Here is a 23,580-nt window from a genome sequence, read left to right on the forward strand (position 1 = left end):
CCGAAGACCAATTCCTACCCCATCATGCCACAGTCAGATTCATGCCTTAATTTCCCTTTTAAGGATTCTAAAGTAAGGGATTGTTCTCTCACAACGAGATAGATAACAACAGAACCAAACAGATGTAGCTTTCTTAAACCAGTCAAGACACAGCAACTAGTGGACAAACAGATGGTTCCCATGCCTTTTCAAAACTAGTCATCTCATTGTAATTATTGTATATAGTGCGCTCACAGTCGGCTGTCTTCACCAGTTCAGTCAGCAGTTCCTTGTGGTTCAGCAGGGAGTGTTCCCTTTAGACTCTAAGAATGCATGCAGTTGCTACTGCCAATGCTGTCACCAGCAATCTTTGTCTGTGTTTGGAGGGCACCACTTCTTAACACCTTCGGCATTTGGAGTGGGGCTGTTGATCTGCTCTGTGCATCCCAGATGATGTCCAGTTCCAGTTGTGGAGGACTTCAAAGTAGGCACATTTCAGTCTAGCTTCTCTAAGAAGCCAGTTATGAGAGGAAAACAGGGTTTACCTATCCTCCAGTGAGTAATCATGCTGCAGCACTAATTGCAAGTGCTGCCTTGCCACCTGCTGTACAGGCCAGCATGGATGTGATTTACCAGAAGGCGATATAGGACCAACACCACTACCTTCGGGTTGCTCTAGTCTCAAGGTATTTCCAAACAGGCGATAATTGTCTGTATGAAGTGGATCAGTTGTGAGTCACTCCATTTTTGGGTCGGTTCAAGCCCAAATTCAGATTGGAGATCACAAAAAGGCTTCAAAGCCTCTGTAGCTATCAATTAATCTAGTTGGCCAACTCCAGTCATCCTCCACACATTCCAGTGTGCAGGAGATTCACCTATATTCAGTCTTGCATTGTGCCATAAGTGGGCCAAGGTGTGGATCCAGGAACTACCATTTGGAAGTCCATGTGCTGCTTTCCGTGCTTGTCCTTGATTACTGGATTGTCAAATTGTGGTGATGTTATGCTATATTTGCACAATGCATCAAGGCCTTGGTCGCAGGACATAATACATCTCCTTATGCATGTGTGGGCTGGGCATTAAGGATAGCTGGGGGCCTGTATGTGAATTAGGATAAGTGATGTGAAAGGTAATTCAAACCCATATTTATCATACACAGGTCATTGGATTATGTGCATTCAATTTCCTGGAATCAAGCATTTCTCCACTTCAACACCTTGATATTAGAATCCATACACCAGAGCAATCTATGAATCCTTAACAGCAACATCCAGGAACAATTTTGTAATGCTGTGCAATTAACAACTTCACTGTTTGCAACGTGCCCCGCAAGTACAGCTGGAGTTGGGACCACTTTCTAAAATCCATTTGAGATTTGGCCCAAAGTACATAAACTATCTTCAACAACATAGGCCGGTACTCTATTAAGAAGACATGTCATCTGCACTTAAATGAGAGTTTATAGGACCTAATTGAGATGGAATATCTCAAATCTACAGCAAAGTTCTGATTGCAGTGGCCTAGGGTTTCAAGGCCAAGAGGAAGAGGAGAGCTGACTGTGGGCACCCCTGTCTCTTGCCTTTATTTATGTAAATGGTACATGACAAGAAGCCTTCATAGCTCATTTGCGCTGTCAGGGTCTGATATTACTACTTATTCCTAGAGATTCATTCCTGGACAAAAGTGTGCCACTATTTGAAACTGATACTTACACTCCACTGGATCAAAAGCCTTTTTGGAAACAAGGGCAATACTTACTGTTTTTGTGACTCTCAGAGTAGGTATGGGAGTATTATCATGTGGTTCTTGGAAGACCACCCAGATACAAATCCCACTTGTGAGTGGTGGATCAGTGAGGGGATACCTTTAAACTGCCTGGTTGCTAAGATTTTGGCCTTGGGGAGAAGAGTTATGATGACCTTACTGGGCCAAGGGGCCTGTGAAATCTGCTTCCTTAAAACATTGGGCTTGATTCACAAACTTCACTTTTGTAGTACTATAAAACGTACTACAAAGTGCTATTCATGAGCTGCACTTTTGCAGTAACTTACACTGTTAAAATATTGAGTCCCTAACTTCATTATTTTCTACTGGAGGGCGTTGAAGTGCTTTAGGTTGGCCATGTGTAATACTGGACTTACTACAAAAGTGTAAGTTACTACAAAAGAGCTGTTAGTGAATAGCAAAAAGTAGTAAACTTAGTCAAAAGTGTAAGATACCTTTGTAAATTAGGCCATTGTAGAGTATCTGGGATACCTGGTTTAGTAGGTTTTAAAGAATTCACTTAAGCTTTACACTTAAGCAGACTAACAGTGGTGTCAATCATCTCCTCTATGTTAATTTCACCATTCTGTAGGGCATGGCCCTCCTCGTTGACAGATGGAGGGCGGATAGACTTCAGGAGCTTTTCTAGAGCCAGATCACATAGGATGATGTATATAGCTTCTCATAGAAGGATGCTATATCCTTGGGGTATATAAGATTTCTCTCTTCACCTTTAATCACCGGTATGGTCAGTTTGGATTCCCTCCGTTTGAAATGAAATGTGAGTATCCTGTCTGCTATCTCTTCCCGTCTCCACTTGAGGTTCATTAGGATCTCCTCTTAAGCCTTAGTATAGTGATATTTAAGGGAACAGGTCTCCACTTCTAGAATGCAGGAGAGAGGGGGCTGGGATTGGGTTTGTATTCTGCCTGCATAGCTTCAATAATATTTAATTACCAAAAGCTTTCAGTAAGGTATCTGTTCTTTGTTATGTCCAAGTCACTCATTATCAGACCTCACCAGGTTGCCTGTGTGGCTGTCCATAGTTTCTGCTGAAGCAACCAATAAGGCAGTCTCCCCCTCCCTGTGGAGGAGTAACATGTGAGTTGAGGCATTTTTCATCCAGTAGTCTATTTGTCAATGCTGGCATCTTCCAATGTTTTGTGGGTGGTGAAATTTGACCTAAGTGAATGCCAAGTTGAATTGGAGAATGATCTGTTTGGCCCCGGGTAGTGCGTCAGTGTGCAGTAGCTGCTGAAGGAGTGTGTCATGTAATAGAGAATCTATACTATTTGAGGTACTATGAACCTGCAAGAGTATTGTGTAATATTTATCTAAAGGACTGGCATTCTAGAAATCAACCAAGTTGTGATTCTGCATGAGACTGTGCAAGACCACCTTATCTTAGGCACTGTGTTTGTCTGATGTACCTGCTGTATCAGTGGTCAGGTCCAGGACCAGATTAAAATATCTACCATAATGGTGTGTGTTTTACCAAATTCTGTGAGCAATGTACACCTGTGAAATATATGGCCTTTTTGGTATTGGAGGCAATCACCATCCCTAAGACCAGGTTCTGTGCAGCATTTCTCAGCTTTGCAAAAACACAAGGCTACCTGTGGATCAGTTAATGTCTTAAGAATCTCTGGGGCTCACTGTGCCACTGGAATCAAGCAATAATGGCTGAAGAGGGGTGAAACCCCGAAACCGGTCCTAGGATGCCTGTTTCCGGTCCAGGGAGGACCTGGCTTGGCAGTTCAGGCTGGACTCTTCCCATGAGGCACAGGGTCAAGACTGATTTGCATATGGCCAGGTCTAAACTGGGGTGGCATGGCGAGCAAAAGAATGATGGATTTAACCCAGATCTCTTGACTGGGGGTGAATGTTTTGATTTGTTCTGCATTCCATCCATCAATTGTATGTCTTTTGCTTAAGAATCATCTCATGAAGCAGAGTATTACAAATCATACAGCCACCCTCCATCTTTTGGATCAGTTAAGGGCCTGGGTTGCCACAGTTGGATGGGCTTGCGATTCCCACCAAATAGAGCTCTAGAGAAATGTGGTGACTTAGAGGAGGAATTTGTCCCTGTGCAAGACAGTAGAGAGGGTCAACCCAGCCTCCTGAATGTTGGTAAGCCTTAAGATTTACTATTTTATAACTACGAGCAACACATACTGTAAGAAGGATAATGAGGCTCTAGGGCACTGTTGCAACCATTTAAATGCCAGAACAGCAGGAAAAACCAGCGGGCAGCAACCACATGGACGTTTATTGTTCTGAGCAGGTCTTCAGTGACAAATTACGATGAATCCACCGACTTTCTGTGGCGAGTTTCATACTGTTGCCTTTCTTAGAGTCCAGGGATAGTCACCTTCAGTCCTGTAGCTCTTTACTCTTTTTGTGGGTCAACTGCCCTTCAGGCTCTCACTTGCATGTACCTGTAAGGGCTCTCCATAATTGTGGGACTCTTCTGTGATCTGGAACTGCCTAACCATCTATTGCAGAGTTATCTGCACCCCAGTAACCATAAAAAGGAAGTAGGTCACAGCCTGAGCGGCTGCTTGTTTGTCTGAGCTGCAGCTTCAGACCTTATGGCAGGACATTCGATCCATGCAGATGTGCAGACTATAGTGCCAGCATTTGGTCTCTCTGGCCTACCACGGCATTGCTGGGAAGGAGGATCTCAACTTAATCTGCTGTTCATCTGCACCAATCCCACGGATATACTGGAGGTGGGTGGTGTGATCTGCTCTGTGCCATCTCTACTCCCATTCTAACTGTTCATTTAAGTCAAAAGAAAGGTTGTGTACAAATTCAATGAGCTATACACCCTAAAGGTTTGTCAGCTCCCACATCTTATATGGTCTAACAAACAGATTGGTCAAATGCTAGCATTTTGTGTGTATTTTCACCTTAAAAGTTAGCTACAATAAAGAATGCTTGCTTTTTCTGTAAAAATGTTGACCGATTTTGTCACTTTATTTTCATTCAGGCTAAAGTCACTCCGACTACTGCTCCAAAGTATTCTCCAAGCAGAAGACTTAATCAAGGTTTACGAAGCCAGACTCACTGAAGAGGAAACTATTTCATTGGACCCTGACAAGGTAGAGGCCTACCGAAATGCGCTAAAGGTGAGAGAAATGTTTTATACTTCTTAATGAATTTTAGAAAAAATTTGCAAAGTGATAAAATGTAATTGAACGTATTCATTTATGTAGAAATGGTTCACTCATTCAATAAATATTTTCTTAGATTTCTTGTATACTTAGAACCTACTGAAGAAAGGTTATATTTGATATTTAAAATGGGCATGGTCAATGTCCTCTACTAGAAAAGAGAAATGTTGTCATAAAAACCCCAGAAAATGCACATGACACCTCGCCTTCTGTGGGCCTGGACTTCAGACATCTCAGCCTTCATACATTGATGGTTGGAGAGATGGAAATAGGCTGTGCAATTGATTTCAAGTTCTCTACATTAATGATTGAAGATAGGCTAAAAAGCCCCTGACTGCCTACTCAAAATCTGATATACGAAGAAGTTCTTCTTGGTTGCATCAAGTTTTCAGGTTGTTATAACCTTGTGTGTGACTTGAACGGCCTACAACTGGTTCTGTCTGCTCGATTGTATCTAAGACTAAAGTCTTAATAGTGGATAAAATCAAAGAGCTACACCTGCCATATTTACCCATGCTGAAAGATGTTCCAGTCTCTACATGTAGGAATTTTATGCTATTTGTTAACAAGACTCTCGCCAAGTTTGCCTGCCAGAAACTCATGAACAGATAGGGTGATGTACGGAATTTGCACACAGGCAAGTGGCAGATGTGCAATTAGTGTGTAGCAAATACCGACCAACTTGGAATCCCATTTGAGGGGAAAATTCCAGCTTGCATCCGATACAGACTTCGCACCATAGTTGTAATCAGGCCATTTGCATCTTGGGACTGATTCAGCAGTCCGAAATCACAACAGGAGTAATATAGCTTCTGTTGGGATTTACAACTGCTGCCTTTCTTCACTGTGTCCAGTCTTAAATCCGGGAAATCTGGGACTTTAGTTAACTTCCAGGAGGTTCTAACTAACCCCAATATGTGCCTGGCTGTCTTTATGCAGGTGGATAATCAGTCAATTCTGCTTTATGTTTAGGGTTGCAGTGACTTTTGCTTTTTTAACCTCTATTACCCCATTCCCCATCAGAAAATACTTTTCAATGAGGTCTTCCATGACACATACCACCATGAAAACTTGCCGTGTTTTCTGGATAACAAAATGTATGGAAAGGTTTTGTGTATCCCATCATAACCTCTCCCTTACCTGCCAGCTTTCCTCACCTATTATTTCTAGATGGACTGCCTTTTCCTCAAGATTAAGTACCTGATTCTAAGTCTGACTGAGTTTTATGGCCTCTGCAAAAAAAACTGCTTTGGCAGCAGTCGTAATTTTGAGTTGTATGGTATTTACTGTTCCCAGTTATTAGCGAGCGCTATCAAGTCCTCACTCTTTGTTAAGTTTCAGAAGGTCAAACCTGCTGGAATTTAAAAAGGGGACAAGAGTATTATGTTTACTGCGACCGGTCATTTGCTGTCCTATGCAGAAAAATTTGCATTTTACTCGCCAAAAAGTAAAAATAGGTGCAAATTATGATACTTGATAAATTCCAAACCCTGATGAGTCTGAATTTGAGTGCAATGAATTGCACCTTCCTTCCGACCCACTCAGAATTGGGGCGTTTGCTTATTTCTGCATGAAAATCCTGATTCTACCAATTAGGACTTCCATTTTTCATGTGGAAGCCCTGATTTTTGTGCACACTGGAACAAGGATCAAAAAATGCAAGATGCAGATATCATTCTGTTCGAGGCATATGGGCTGCAGATGGTATATTTATGAATAGATCGCCATCTGGTGTTGGGCTCGGATGATTGCACTTGTTTTTCTTCTGGAGAAGTCTTTGTCGTCATAGATGACTCCTCCTCTTGGTGTTAGTGCGCATGGGCATCGGCTCCATCCTTAGATTGTTTTTTTCCGCCATCGGGTTCGGATGAGGATCGAAGCGCTCCGGACCGACTTCGATAAAGAAGGTCATATTCGGCGCGTAACCCTTTCCAATTCGACGGTATTGTTATCGAACGCGACTTCACTTCCATACCGACGCGTTTCGAAGGACGACGACTACGAGAAACTCGAAGTAGTCCAGCCCGGGGTCCATGGAAAGGACTCCATTCAAAAAATGTCCAACGTGTGGTGCTAAGTTCCCACACAAGGACCTACACGAGGTGTGCAACCTCTGCTTGTCCCCTGAACACGAATCCAGGGACTGTGAGGCCTGTGCAGCGTTCTCTTCAAAATCGACGATTAGAAACCGTCGAGCCCGAAGACACGAGGTATCGAGAATGCAGTCACAAGCAATCCCGGAGCTGTTCGAGGACCAGCACCCAGAAGAGGAGGAAGAAGAGGCCGACGAGGCGGGGTCTGAAGTGGACGAGTCCGACGTCGAGGAAATCGACGTCCAACAAACCGTGAGTGACGACGTCCCTTTACCAAAGAACAGACCCCGCACGGTGTCGACCCCGTCCTCGAGCCCGGTCAGACAACCGAAAAAAGTTTCCGACGCCCCGCCTTCGAGCCCGGCAACGAAACCGAAACCGAAACACTCGGTCTCCCATCATGGTGGTTCCGATAAACGGACCACATCGACACCAAAGCTCCAAGTCAAGGAAAGCTCGAAGTCGAAGCAGTCCATGTCGACACCGAAACACGTTTCGACGTCGAAAACACCCTCGACACCGGGGACATCTTCGGTACCGAAGACATCGGATCCGAATAAAATCTCGGTGCCGAAAATACAAATGGACAGTCAGAAGAAAAAACACCTTTCGGAACCGAAAACTGCGGTACCGACACAGGAATACAAGACCGATCCTAAACAAAAGACTCTGTTTATTGATCCAAAAACTGGCAAGGTAGTCACAGAACTACCTAAAAAGAGGAAGAATGAACATTCGGACGACAAAACTCATCCGAAGAAGAGAACAATGGGGACAAATACAACTCCTCCCCCTTCTCCAAAACCTAGACACACACCATCTTCTCCTCTTCCTCACAATAGACCAAATATTCCTCCCACACGACCATCTACACCTACAACAGATGTAGAGAGTGACACAGGGGAGGGGGAACATCCTGGGGATGATGAAGACACAATCCCAGAGGAGGCAGACCCATGGGAAGAGTACAATGTAGGGTCAGATAACGATAACGACCCTGAAATGTATCCCTCAAAACCTTCACCTCCTGATGATAATACTGGTTTTGCGCAACTCATTAATAGAGCAGCAACATATCAGAAGGTAGAACTACATGCAGAACCTCAAATAGAGGATTTCTTATTAGAAACACTACCTACTGCACAAAGAACATCAGGAACACTACCAATGCTTAAGGGCCTTCTCAGTCATACATCAGAGATATTCAAAGACCCAGTGAGGGCTAGGGTACTGAACCCAAGAATCGATAAGAAATATAGGGCAGCTCCAAAAGACCCAATATACATTAAAGGGCAAATTCCTCTAGACTCACTAGTGGTCACAAACGCGCGTAAGAGAGCAAACTCTTTATCTACAGGAGAAGCTCCACCTCCTGACAAAGAGTCTAAGCTAATAGATGCCTCTGGCAAGAGAGTAGCATCTCAAGCGGCAAACAGCTGGCGCATAGCTAATACGCAAGCACTACTGGCAAGGTATGACAGAGCGCATTATGATGAATTAGAAAAACTATCACACATCTTCCTAAAGAACATCAAAAGAAGGCAGATCAACTCATACAAGAAGGGAAGTTAATTACAAACACTTCCATAAAGTGCGCCCTAGACGCAGCAGACACTGCAGCAAGAGCTACAAACACAAGCATCATGTTAAGGAGACATGCACGGCTTAGGGTATCAGGGTTCAAACAAGAGGTACAAACATCGTTACTGAACCAACCTTTTGATGGAAAAACACTTTTCGGCACAGGGACAGATGAGGCCTTAGAAAAGATGAAAAAGGATACGGAAACGGCTAAATCAATGGGAGCATTGCAACAGCCGACACAAAGAGGTTCCTTTCGTAGGTCCACCTATAGAGGAGGATCCAAAAATACAGGTACAAGCCAGCAACAAACCTCTTTTACACCTACATCACCCAGAGGTAATTCTAGAGGTAGTTACAGAGGTAACAACAACAAGGGTAGAGGTCGCGGAAACAACAACAACCGCAACTCTCCAACCCCAAAGCAGTGACTTCATACAGCTCCCCCCAGACCATATAACACCGGTCGAGGGACGCCTATCACAGTTCCTACCTGTCTGGGAAAACATCACATCAGACAGGTGGGTGAGACAAATTATCCAACATGGTTATTGCCTGGAACTCACATCTACCCCACCAAACATCCCCCCCAAACAGCGTCCAATGAAACAAGATCACCTGACACTGTTAAAGCAAGAAGTACTATCCCTGCTAGGAAAGCATGCCATAGAGAAGGTTCCACAGCACCAACAAGGAACAGGAGTATACTCCCTATACTTCCTAATTCCCAAAAAGGATGGGTCTCTAAGACCAATACTGGACCTAAGACCTCTCAACGCATACATAAATTCGGAACATTTCCACATGGTCACGCTCCAACAGGTACTTCCTTTACTGAAGAAAGGGGACTTTCTTTCTACACTGGATCTAAAAGACGCTTACTTTCATATCCCGATTCACAAAGCCCACAGGAAATACCTCCGGTTTGTGGTAGAAGGACAACATTATCAGTTTAAAGTCCTTCCGTTTGGTGTCACAACGGCACCAAGGATGTTCACAAAATGCCTGGCAGCGGTGGCAGCTCACCTAAGAAGACAACAAATACATGTCTTCCCATACTTGGACGACTGGCTAATAAAGGCCAAGTCACAAGAGGAATGTCTTCAAAACACACAAAAGACAATTCAGCTACTACACCAGCTAGGGTTCACGGTGAACTATACAAAGTCACACCTACAACCAAGCAAGGTTCAACAATATCTGGGGGCTACGATAGACACAGAAAAGGCCAAAGTATACCCCAATCCAGTCAGGATACAAACAATGCTTACAATCATTCAAAGATTCCAGCCACAACACTCACTACCAGCAAGAGTGTTCATGCAGTTATTAGGGATGATGTCATCCTGCATACTGCTAATACCATATGCCAAACTACAAATGCGTCCGCTACAAGAATGCTTAGCGACACAGTGGAATCAGGCTCAAGGACAGATTACAGATCTGGTGTTGGTAGACGACCGCACACACCGCTCTCTGAAGTGGTGGAACACAACAAACATTGCCAAGGGGCGGTCGTTCCTAGAACCAATTCCACAGGTGACAATAACAGCGGACGCATCGCTCACAGGATGGGGAGCACATATGGAGAAATACACAGTACAAGGAAGGTGGAGTGTGCAGGAAAAAAGACTGCACATCAATTACCTAGAACTACTAGCGGTGTTTCTAGCATTGAAAGCCTTCCAAATACATGTTACCAACAAAGCAGTCCTGATCAGAACAGACAACATGACAGCAATGTATTATATTCAAAAACAGGGGGGGACGCGCACTCTCCAACTATCCAGACTAGCACAGGAAATCTGGAGATGGGCCATTCCTCAAAACATCTATCTGTTAGCCGAACACCTACCAGGAGTCCAAAACCAGATAGCAGACATCTTAAGCAGACAGTCGGAACAAATACACGAATGGGAACTGCACCAACAAATACTGCAGCCATTCTTCCAAAGATGGGGACAGCCAGAGATAGACCTCTTTGCCACTCATCAGAACGCAAAATGCCAAAGCTTCGCGTCCAGGTACCCGCACCACCTGTCGCAGGGCAATGCGTTATGGATAAATTGGTCCAACAAATTTGCATACGCTTTTCCCCCTCTCCCACTAATCCCATTAGTGGTCCGAAAGCTGCAACAACACTCAATGACCATGATACTAGTAGCACCCACGTGGGCAAGACAACCGTGGTTCACCACGCTCCTGCAACTCTCACAAGTGCCACATCAAAAGCTACGAATTCTACCCATGCACCTTACACAGAACCATGGAGAAATAATGCACCCAGATCCCACACAATTGAACCTAGCGATCTGGCTCCTGAAATCCTAGAATTTGGATACTTAGATCTACCCCCAAATTGCATGGAGATAATTAAACAAGCGAGACGTCCCACCACCAGAGCATGCTATGCAGTTAAGTGGAAAAGGTTTGCTATACACTGTACTAATAACAATATCAACCCTCTGGACGTATCAACAAAGGAGATTATCTGCTACTTATTACACTTACAGCAATGTAATCTAGCGTACACATCTATCAGGGTACACCTAGCAGCTATAGCAGCGTACCTACAAAACAGGCAGCACATATCACTGTTCAGAGTACCAGCGATAAAAGCCTTCATGGAAGGCCTTAAAAGAGTCATTCCACCAAGATTACCACCTTCCCCAGTCTGGAACCTCAACGTAGTACTCACCAGACTAATAGGTACGAAATACAATTCCTTACATGGAAGGTGGCTTTCCTTATAGCCATTACCTCACTCAGGAGAGTAAGTGAATTACAGGCATTGACAATACAAGAACCATTCCTACAGTTACACCAGAATAAAGTGGTTCTTAGAACAAACCCAAAGTTCTTGCCTAAAGTAATTTCAGCATTTCACATCAACCAGCCAGTGGAACTACCAGTCTTCTTTCCAAAGCCACAGACGGTAGCAGAAAGGGCTCTACATACACTAGATGTCAAAAGAGCCATTTTGTACTACATAGAAAGAACACAAAACTTCAGGAAAACTAAACAACTATTTGTAGCATTTTCCCCAACACATAAGGGCAATCCTATCTCTAAAGCAGGCATCGCTAGATGGATTGTAAGATGTATACAAATATGTTACATTAAAGCAAAGAGAACATTAACTGTTCCTCCTAGAGCTCATTCTACACGAAAACTAGGAGCATCTATGGCATTCTTAGGGAACATTCCCCTAGATGACATATGTAGAGCAGCAACTTGGTCTACACCACATACATTCACAAAGCACTACTGTGTTGATGTACAGGCTGCACAACAAGCCAGAGTGGGCCAAGCTGTATTAAAAACTCTATTTCAAACAGTTGCGACAGACACTGGTGACCACCGCTAGGGAGGTAACTGCTGTACAATCTATTCATAAATGTACCATGTGCAGCCCATATGCCTCGAACGGAATATGCTACTTACCAGTATGCATCTGTTCTTGGCATAGAGGGCTGCAGAGTGGTACATGCCCTCCCTGCCTCCCCGGAAACCTGTGTCTGTCCCAACATTATCTTATTTAGATACACTTACATGGGCATATCTTTATGTATAATACTACACTACTCCATCTAACCCTACTATGGCAAAACAATCTAAGGATGGAGCCGATGCCCATGCGCACTAACACCAAGAGGAGGAGTCATCTATGACGACAAAGACTTCTCCAGAAGAAAAACAAGTGCAATCATCCGAGCCCAACACCAGATGGCGATCTATTCATAAATGTACCACTCTTCAGCCCTCTATGCCAAGAACAGATGCATACTGGTAAGTAGCATATTCCTTTTCTGGGTACCGTGTTAGAGTCTCTGCTTTCTGCGCAAGCACCACAGGTTCACAACAGGTGTAAGTGGTAGAAGAATGACTTATTACACTAACAGTACGTGATTAGCAAGCACACACCAAAGGCCTTTCAAATGTATTTGCCTTTTATTCAGTAACTCTAACACATCAAAACTTAGAGTTTATTCTGTGTGCAAATTCCCAGTGATGCCTTTCAAGCTGGTTCATGAACGTTCTTCTCACAGGCGACTCATAGGATGGTGTTCATAGGATCTTTCTTTTTAAATATCCCTGTTAATGCCCTGCCATTCACCTCCCTGACAAATTTAATCACAACTAGAATTATATTAGAACAGTTTGGATTAACCCAAAGTCTACCTACGAGATGGATTCTACTCCTGGGTGGAGTCACTGCTGTCCTTGTTCAGTTACCCTCCTACACCCACCACTTGCATCTTACTATCGCTCACTAGCATGGGCCCCTCTCTGATCCTGATGGAACTCCGTGCCTGGGCGGATCAGGCTGATTTTTTTGTAGCTAGGGTATCTTAGGTCAGAAGCTTCTATTTTGGGGACCTCTGTCCCCTCTCCTACATGTTGGCCTCATCCCAAAATAGCAGCTTTGCTCTGTAAGTCGTGGTGAAAAGAGGATGTGGCTTAGGCAATTACAAGGAAAGTGAAGAGGGACTTCTAGGAACTTCAACTCATGAAGTTGAAATATTATTTTATTATTTTATTTAAGAGTTTTATATAGCGCTGGCTAGACCCGGAGGTATCAGAGCGCTTTACATGAGGTTCCACAAAAATTACAATTACAAGATTACATCACTTCCAATTTACATCAGTTGCTAGACAAACAATTGCAAGAGACATAGAAGACGAGATAATTGAAGTGTAGAGGGGAAGGGGGGAAGGGTAAAGGGATAGGAGGGAGATAATGCAGAGAGACGAAAGGAAAGTCTGTCCAAAGTCCGGCTGGGTAGATGACGGTCGAAGGGAAGTCCCAAAACCCATCTCCTCTATAGCTACCAGGTAGCTCCACCGGGCATTGGCCAAATAGCTCGGTCTCAATGGGAAAAACAATTTAAGGAACAAGCAGGGAAAAATAAATGGAGCGTAGAGGGGAGGGGGCATGGAAGGAGAGAAAGGGGGGATAGGGGAAGAGACGAAATGAGGTCTGTCTAACGGCAGACTGGGTAGGTGACGACCAAGGAGGGAGTCCATGGTCCATCTCCCCTATAGCTAAACCAGGTAGCTCCATCGGGCATTCGACAAAATAGTTCAGTCTCAATATATTGGGAGAGGAGAGAAGGAGAGACAAAAATAGAGGGAGGATGCAGGAAGAGACGACAGGAGAGACAAAAGGAAATTTGGCTGAAGACCAACTGGGTAGGTGACGTCCAAGGAGGGAATCCCCGACCTGTCTCCCCTATAGCTAAACCAGGTAGCTCCATCGGGCATCAGACAAAGTAGCTAGATCTCAAATGACGAGGGAAAAATTCACAGATAGACAGGGTGGGGACTAAGGGCCAGGACAGGTGAAGGCAGAGGTCAGCAACAGGAAAGTGGAGAGGAGTAGAGCAAGGCGATAAACAGGGTGGGGATTAGGGCCAGGACAGGTGAAGGCAGAAAGGTAGGTCGGCAGGAAGTTCCCATGGATCTGGTGGGCTATAGATCGCGGTCCTGGTGTTGTGTCACGAGGTCAAGGACCCTGGTGCACACCGAATCCACATCTTGCTGCAGGGACGACACCGCCCCGACCAGGCCGAACGTAGATGATCCATTGAGGATTTGATGTCGCGACTGATGTTACTGCGTAGTTCAACTTTGTAGTTCTCGAGCATGTTCAGGCGATCCGCTTTTTGAGGGTCATTGTTGCTGCGCCTGTGTCTCATCAAAGTGTAGATCGTTTTTCAGAATTCTGTAAGAAGTCAGAGACCTTGATTAAAGACGTGCCCGTCGCCTACTTAGGCGGCATAAGGATCAGCCCCCAGAGCGTTTGGGACTACGATGGTAGATTAGCGCTAAATTCAAGGCTGCAGACCGTCGCGGCACGTGAATATGGAAGGCCTCGCGTCCGGGATATGTTGGGTCAGACGGCTGGTGCTCGGTAGTGAACGTTGTCAACACCTGCGTACTTATTCCTGTCTACATCCGGTGTTTGTAGGTTTGGAGGTGAGCAAAACACTGAAACATCAACTGAGCAGAGACCTGTGCAGACATGTCCAGGCTCTCTCCTCCCCCTATGGTGATTCACTGAAAGAAAAGAAGGACTTCTCGCTCACCAACAAGGTTACAGCCGGAGCCCTATCGGAGCAGTCATATTGCAACGCTTTTGGCAGGTCTCCCGTACAATTGTTTGATTGTATCTGCACTAATTTGTTTCAGTCTTTCTTATAATTCCATATATTTAATATTTTGCACCCCTAATCATTTCAAAGTCGTGGGTGTTTATCAGTCTTAACTTGGGTAATCAGCATTGGTTCCCTGCCCACTCCATGCTTTCTTCTAAATTGTGTCTCCCTAGTTGCACTTCTCTGGCTTTCACTGCTTTATAACACAGAAGTTCCAAAGCTCCTAATGCCTCCTACAGCAAAATGTCTGGAAACCTCCTGACTACACTGGGAGTAACTCTGCTACCCAAATTGAAGTGCATTAATTATCATCTAAGATACAGTTTGGCTAAATATGTGCACTGGTCACTTGTTTATAGATAGTTGCACTTCTGAGTAGGCCCTTATGTATGCTTAAATTGTTGTATTCAGTAGATAAAATGGAGTCAGACTACTCAATTCCTTCTGATAGCTTGCTGTCACAGTTAGGTTGTAATGCACTCAATATTAAATACCCCCCAACCTACTTAAAATCCAGCAAAAAACATCAAGCATAAACTACTCAAATGGAACACTGAAACGCTCATTTCTGTTATCTTCTTTTGCCCTAATAAAGGAATTGTGGTTACTGATTTAATCTTCTTCGCCAATAAAAGAGCCCAATGGAGAAGAGCCATTACCGTAATGCCCAAGATTAACTTATCCAGGAAAACACCACATGGCCTTTGAATATCCATAACACCCTCAGCGCTATTCATGTCCAAAGCTACCATCTCCATCTACAACAATGGAAATGTTCTCATTCAGTCATCTGACTTATAGCTTTTTGACAAAATATTCATGAGGATCAGAAATACGCGGTCAACTCCCGCTTCTTTGACTGATCATATGATCTGCTCAGGGGACTGATATCACGGACCACCCATATCTAGACACATACCAGGTTGTTTAGTTTAGTGGGACTAACACGCATGGAAACAAATCATCTGTAGAAGGAAAAAACAGGACTCCAAAAGTGCTTCCAATGGTCAGTAGTCCAGGAGGAGAGAAGGACAGCTGCAAATAATTTAGTACCTAACAGCCATATTCTTCAACCATTTTAGATGGTGAACGGGTTGAAGAAAGACGGGGGTCCACTTCCCCCACAGCACTCCATCCGTGTCACTTTCTAAATCCTGCTACCCCTCCTTCACCTGCCTCGAACTCTAGCACTCACCCCAGCGCCACAATCTCCCTCCGTCAGCTCGGTCTGCATGATAGAGATGGGACCTGGGTGTTTGGGAGAAACAAAAACGTAAGTGCTGGGGCAGGGGATATGCTGTGTTTACCACAATGTGTTATTTGCCAACTACAGGGTGATTTTACATTTCTTGAAGGAAAACCAATTGAAGAAGCTAATGCCTTAGCAGTTACAGCTCTAGACGGAATTCTAGATTCTGAGACCTTTCATGAGTTCTTCAGGCAAGCAGGAGCCATAAAACATTGCGTCTGTTCGACCTCGGAGCTGGATTTTCTTTTCCTCATTCTACCCCAAATCTGAGCTTTCGCTTAGCTGCCTTACTTGCACCCCGCATTCCAAGACCTCCTTTTAACGGGGCATGAACATTTCTGCAACCACACCTTACGCATCTTTTTGCCACACGGAGAAGCGTGGCTCAATGGTTTTTCAATGGTTAGAGCGGCAGACCCTGATGCAGAGGTCAGGCCCGGGACCAGGGTTCAATTCTCGCCTCGGCGGCTCTTGGACTCAATTTCCCCGGACCTGATAATTCTCGCCTCGGTGCCTAGTCTAATCATGGGTCCCACTCTGTGACTCTGGGCAATAGCTTGCTTAATCTCCACAACGGCCCCAGCAGCGCTTGGATGCCTGGCTTCACCTTGGGGGTGCCCAGGAGTGGACATTTCACAGGAAAGCCAGGATGGGTTCCACAGCGGTATGAATACAGCGCTACGAGACCTCTGGGTAGAAGTGCGCTATATAAATACAAACACATTTACAAACACATGTACACCTGCTATACCCCGGCTCCTGCACGCCGTGTACGATTTTGCACCTAATTACGGAAGGGGGAAAGGGTGAGGTTTATTCGATTCGATGTTTACAAACGTGCAGAAGGTTCATTACTGAGTGCAGGTTTTTTTTTTTTTGAAGACTGTAACGCCTCAGACACATAACAGTTAGAGATGCCCCCACCCATTCCATGATTTCACATTTTTGCCCCAGCAGCTTGAAACACAGGATAGTAAAATTAGCTTTATTTGGAAGCGGTCCTAAATAAAGCCTTGCTCCCTGATTGGTCCCGGCGTTGCCACATGACCAGTATTATAGTCTGCACCCCATATGCGGTGGCCCTGAGCCTCAGATTTGGCTCCCTCACCATCCTTGTTTTTGTTTCCAATTGTTCATCGCACACTATGCTTAGCTCCGTCAACTGTTGGTTGCGAGATTTCCCTCGAGAGAAAGTAGAGCTTCATATTGATGCTGGTAGACCAGAGTGAGCAGGGCTTGCCACACTCCGCTTGGCAGGTAGGAGAATACTGGGGAACATACCGGTTGTTATTATTTGAACTAATAAACTACTCAGTTGCCAACATTTGAAAACAAAATTCCTGTGACACTTTGCAGCACTGGGCTGCTGCAGATAGCACGTTCTTGTTTCCGTACCTGTGTGTAATAAAGAGGAACAGTTTCTGCAAAAATATTACCCGGGACAGTCTCCAACTTGCCTGGACTGTCCCTGCACAAACAGAACAGTTAGCAACTATGCACTTTTGGTATCTTGGAATGCTTACTACACCGTGGAACCGCACTGGAGTGTAATTGGCTCCTGTTCCTGAAAATGTGTTACCAGAAATTGATTCCTTCGTCCCCTGACTGACAAAAGAAGCAAGGACATATTTCACATCCAGGCTGGCTTATTCGCTGTGTTAAGTATTTGTGGGAGCGCCGGGGTCTTATTACCGAGGTTAAACTGTCTGCTCAGTACTCTCCACTGCTTCTGAAGCTGAAGAGCGCTGACAGTTCTGTTAAAGACAATCTTGCTGCCCCAGTGATATTAATTACATTTCTTTGTGTTTGTTTGAAAGAACGTCTGACGCACTCCTCACCATTTAAAGCCGCTCCACAGAAAACAATATGAGCCTGAATCTGTACGATGGCTTACTACTGCAAAAATGCAAGTTTCTCTCAATTGATCCAAGATGAACAATTGTTTTGTATTTATCTTGCTCATAGGGTGGTAAGTTTAAAAGAGCTCCGTTTACCTTATTATTAACTCGCTCTATGACCACTGCATAAAACAGCACCGGTGATTTTGCAGTCCATTTGGTGCATATATTCATCTTAATAAAAAGAAGTCCAAAGATGAGAATGGGAGTGTTTCATCTCATTGGCAGCTGAACGAGCATACATTGTAGTTGGAAAAGCACTTATACATTCATGCTTTAAAGCCTGATCTCCATTTTACCTATTGACAAAAAAACAAGCATTTGCAATGCAATCGGTCTCACCTTTGTGACCTTATATGTATTTAGCTATGCAGCACATTAGCCTGGGTGCTAAAACATCTACTGTTCTCTTACATTGAGGGAAAGTAAGCACCAAACTGCGTGGTACGTCAGGTATGAGAACACATGGGAGAAATATTGCCTTTCAGCGGGAAATGGTATAGTCCAAAGCTCTGTTTGTCAGGGCCTTTGGTGGTCATATCACTGAAAATACAAGATTTGAAAAAAATATTGTCCCCGGGTGCTCATGGAAGACCATTTCTATGGACTGGAATCTAGAGAATGCTAAAGTGATTCTGGTATTTTACTGACCTCTGCTGGTCGTTTTCTATCAAGAAAGTTAAATCGAGGCAGTTGCCAGAAAAAGAAAATAAAGAAAGTCTCTCAGCAGAAAGCAATTCTGGTATTTTACTGACTTCTGGTGGTCGTTTTCTATGAAGACCGTTAAATAGAGACAGTTGAACAGAAAAAAAGTCCCTAAGCGGAAGCAGGTAAGTCCTAGGGCTGATCTCCAGAGCCCACATAGTACATACACATATAAGTATATAACAAGCATATACTAATGTATATACAAGAGGTCTCGAATTTGCGACCTAAAAAAAGTTACAACTTTTTTTTCTTAAATATTGAAGTTGCTGTCATGGAATTCCTATGCAAATACTAAAAGCGAATACAACTGTAAGCCTAAGTACTGATTGCAGAACTATCGCCATGCTATATGCAGCTACATTACATAAACTGCATGGCATGGAGGATTTTTTTTAACTGTGAAAATGTGCACAAAACTCCTCCTTAGAACCACATCACGTATGTACAAGACATGTTCTGGTTTGCCCTGTTTAATCTGAGCATTGATTCTTTTCATGCAAAAAAAACCAAAACATTGGCAGTGGCAATAAAAAAGATATTTGGGAGAGAATCGCAAACCAATAAAAAAATATGTAATACCACTAATAAACACACCTCGGCACAGATCAGCACAGGTACCAAACATTTGAGCATCTGACTTCAATTAATAGAGTCAGGGGTCTCTGATCAACCAACGATCTGTCTCAAAAAGTGTTAAACCCAGCATTTAAGATGTGCAAAATTCAAGGGAAATACACCTGAAAGAGCTAACAGGAATTCTTTTGAACACCAGGCTTGTTTAGAGAGCCTCTGTATCGTCCCCCACCCAAGTCCTGTCTGGAGAGTGCTTTCGAGCCCCCGCCAGAACCCTTATTTCTGCATTTGTACACCAGCCTTAAAGGCTGCTACTTTTGGCAAGGACTTGTAAAACTGAAAATGTGTTCGCCGTCTAGTTTCAGGCATCCAAGAAGGGGAGCCGGCACCTCGCCTCCTCGCTTGGTTTGTTATTGGTCTTCACAGGCAGCTCCATGAATGCATCTCTTGTGGCCCAAGGTTACTGCGAAACATCATTTTACGATTTTTTTCTCTTTCACGTTGTCGAGTGTTCAAGCTATTATCTAGTGCCTTTTGCTCTCTCAGGTGAGTTAACCATTTAAGCTACACAAACTGCTTTATTTCATATATACACACCCTGCTGTTTATTCTAAATCAATATAGATAAAATCCTTACAGTATTGCTGGAGATGATTAAATGTAAAAATGAATAACGGGGATGTTCGGTTTCTCAGGTCTATGCTTTATTAGCTTGCCCAAGCCAGATTTTTTTTAAATTGTCTTTCCATTCCTGTTTTTGTAGGGTTGATTATCTCATTATTCAAACTGTTATAGTAATATACCAATTAAAATATTTTTCGAGCAATTTGTTCCGCTCCTAAGCTCTGAAAATAACAGATTAATGTGACTTGGTTTGCCAACCTCCGAAGAGGAAGTTTGTCTTCCCAGGGTTCAAACTCGATCCTTTAGATTAATGCAGATGTATGAGGTGATTATTGGATCACTGAGCCATCTTCCTCCCCCAACGTTACCAAAATGGAGAGAGAAAGAAAGCCTGGCCTAGAAGAACCACCTATGCATGGGACCCGGGAAAGATCAGAGCTCTGTAATGAGATGTATTTGCTTGTCTTTTTCTTTCATCACCTAAAACACAGATCTGGAGCTAAGCTTCTACCTATTTGTTTTTTTTGTCATCAAAAGGGCAAAGCTATCCACGTCTCCACGCCACACAATTCAACTCCACACATTTCCAATCCACGCAATTCGACAGTAAACCATATAATTCAACTCAACAACAAAAATGCACAACACACCACATACATATAATCCACGCCACAGAATTCCATATCATGCCACAAAATTCAACAGCCCACCACATAATCAAACTCCACTACATACCACTCCACAACACAAAGTACCATTCCACATAATTACACTCTGTAGCACACAATCCCACTCCTCATAATTCCTGTATACTAAATAAAACATAATTACTATCCACATAATTCAACTGCACACCATGCCACATAATTCCACTGCACAAATCCATTCCACACCACACAGTTCCGCGCAACACAATTCCACAACTAACAATTCCAATCCAACCCTCACATTTCCACTACACACCGCGTACATACACTCCATAACACATGGGTAAAAAACATTGTCATTTGCAACGCCAATAGCTCTAACTCAAGCAAATGCAAGAACTACTGCATTTCCAGTGCTTTTTAGGTCTCGTGACCTATCAATGCGAGCGGAGCGAGAGATAAAGGGGCTTAAACAGAGCTTACCGAGATCGGGCGATTCCATGCAGTGCCCGTGTAAAGCTCGCTCAATGCGCATGCGCATTGCCATAAAAAGCGCGTGCACAGACACCAGCCTCCCTCCCACAGGCATTCCCCAGCGTGCGCTGTGCCAACAAGCCTTTGAAGTGAAGCTTAGCTTCACTTCAAAGGTATCCGCTACCCCCGCCCTCTGCTTCACACATTTCTCGCATTTCTCCTCCCTCCCTCGCCTCCCTCGCCTGCACAGCTTATACCAGAAGGTTAATATTCGAATGCATTTATTCCCGTTGTTCTATTCTCGCTTCCAGAATGGTGGTGTTAAACCAGTTCTGAATCTGCATGATTAAACCAGTTTCTCGTTGTGGAGTCCTTTCAATTTGGAATTTTAGCAGCAATTTTTGAGGTGATGCAGTCAGACGATTGGATGAGTAATGTGGAAAACATCATCCTTATTTCCGCATACTAAGAACATCTGACTTACCCGAGATGTGCATTAAGATCTAAAAATGTTAGTAAAAGTGCCTTCCGTTCAGCATCTACTCTCTTCTGAATGTGTGCAAAAGTGCTCTGCACAGTGGCTGCACAGTTTTGACCTCAAAGGATTCGTATCCATCCTTCACTGGATGGATGACTAATTCACATTCTGTCTTTTGTTCGATATTATTAGCCTACAGGTGATGTGTTGCATGCAGTACATTCTGATATTTGTATTGAATCTAAACATTATTGCTTGATCCCTTGTCAAAGGCTCCTATTCCTCATAGTATTAAGAAGTGATATTGGCCTTGTTGTTCTGAAGTACATGACCTCAGCATCATTGATTTACTTTTCAAATGTGATGTCGCTTTACTCATAACAGAATTGATTAAAAGAAAAAAAGAAATTGTAAATGTTAGTGAAGAGACATTGTTTTATCAGAGTTCTAATTGCACAGGTAGGAAGAAACTTTATGAAAGAGTGGGTAGGCCTAACGGTACATTGTCGCTTACTTGAGTAGGTCAACGTTTAGGGAGAAATGTGCAGGCATCTTTGGGTGACATTCCTATTTGTATACCTGCGCCATTGAGTATGTGTTTCTTCCAAGTAGCAATTTATAGGTTATCTGTTTTGGGTTGGCTGTTCTTTAGGTCATCCCCTCAACCTCACACAATCCTCCCTCACACAGCCTCACTCACCCTCACACCCTCACCACCTCACCCACTCACCCTCACACACCATCACTCACCCTCACACCCCCTTACCCTCACACCCTCACTCACCCTCACACCTCCTCACCATCACACACCCTCACATCCTCACACCCTCACACACCCTCACTCACCGTCACACCCTCACACCCTCACACCCCCTCAGCATCACACACTCATCCTCACACACCCTCACCCACCCACACAACCTCACCCACGTTCACACCCTCACACCCTCATCCTCACTCACCCACACACCTCCTCACCATCACACACCCTCACATCCTCACACCCTCACCCACCCTTACACATTCACCCACCCTAACACACCCTCACTCACCTACACACCCTCACAACCCTCACACCCTCAAACAACCTCACTCACCCTCACACCCCCTCACACCCTCATCCTCGCACATCAACCACCCACACACCCTCACCCACCTTCACACCCTCACACACCCTGACACCATCGCCCACTCATCTTCATTCACCCACACACATCCTCACCATCACACCCCTCACATACTCACACCCTCAGCCACCCTCACACCCTCACCCACCCTCACACACCCTCAGTCACCTTCACACCCCCTCACACTCACACACTCATCCTCACTCACCCTCACACCTCCTCAACATCACACACCCTGACATCATCACACCCTCACTCACACCTCATCCTCACACACCCTATCACCCTCACTCACCCACCCTCACTCACCCTCACACCTCCTCACCATCACACCCCCCTCATCCTCACACACCCTCACTCACACTCACACCCTCACCCCCCTCACCCTCACAACCCTCACACCCTCAATCAACCCCATTCACCTTCACACCCCCACACCCCCTCACCCTCACACCCTCATCCTCACCCCCTCATCCTCACACACCATCACTCACTCTCACACCACCTTACCCTCAAACCCTCACTCATCCTCACACACCCTCACTCACCCTCACACCCTCACCCCCGCACCTTCAAAACACTCACACCCTCACTCACCCTCAGACACCCTCACCCTCACTCACTCAGCCTCACACACCATCACACACACCAACACACACCCTCAGACCCCCTCACACACCCTCACTCACCCTCACACCCTCACACACCCTCACACCCACACACCCTCACTCACCCTCATCCACACACACCTTCACACACACACACACTCGCACACCCTCACTCACCATCACACCCCCCTCATCCTCACACACCCTCACTCACACTCACACCCTCACCCCCCTCACCCTCACAACCCTCACACCCTCAATCAACCCCATTCACCTTCACACCCCCACACCCCCTCACCCTCACACCCTCATCCTCACCCCCTCATCCTCACACACCATCACTCACTCTCACACCACCTTACCCTCAAACCCTCACTCATCCTCACACACCCTCACCCCCGCACCTTCAAAACACTCACACCCTCACTCACCCTCAGACA

The 23,580-nt window shown here is 44.7% G+C and overlaps 1 protein-coding gene across 3 annotated transcripts in view; it reads left to right on the top strand.

Moving 5' to 3' along the window:
* The window catches only part of DSP (desmoplakin), a 248,517-nt gene that overhangs the window by 153,939 nt on the left and 70,998 nt on the right, over positions 1-23,580 (top strand). For all 3 annotated transcript variants that reach the window (XM_078688070.1, XM_078688071.1, XM_078688072.1), the window contains exon 17: positions 4,739-4,877. In XM_078688070.1, the coding sequence (XP_078544196.1) occupies positions 4,739-4,877 (139 nt within the window). The remainder of the gene's footprint in view (positions 1-4,738; positions 4,878-23,580) is intronic.

The sequence above is a fragment of the Lissotriton helveticus genome, chromosome 4_1 (genome assembly GCF_964261635.1).
Source record: "Lissotriton helveticus chromosome 4_1, aLisHel1.1, whole genome shotgun sequence".
NCBI classification, from domain to species: Eukaryota; Metazoa; Chordata; class Amphibia; order Caudata; family Salamandridae; genus Lissotriton; species Lissotriton helveticus.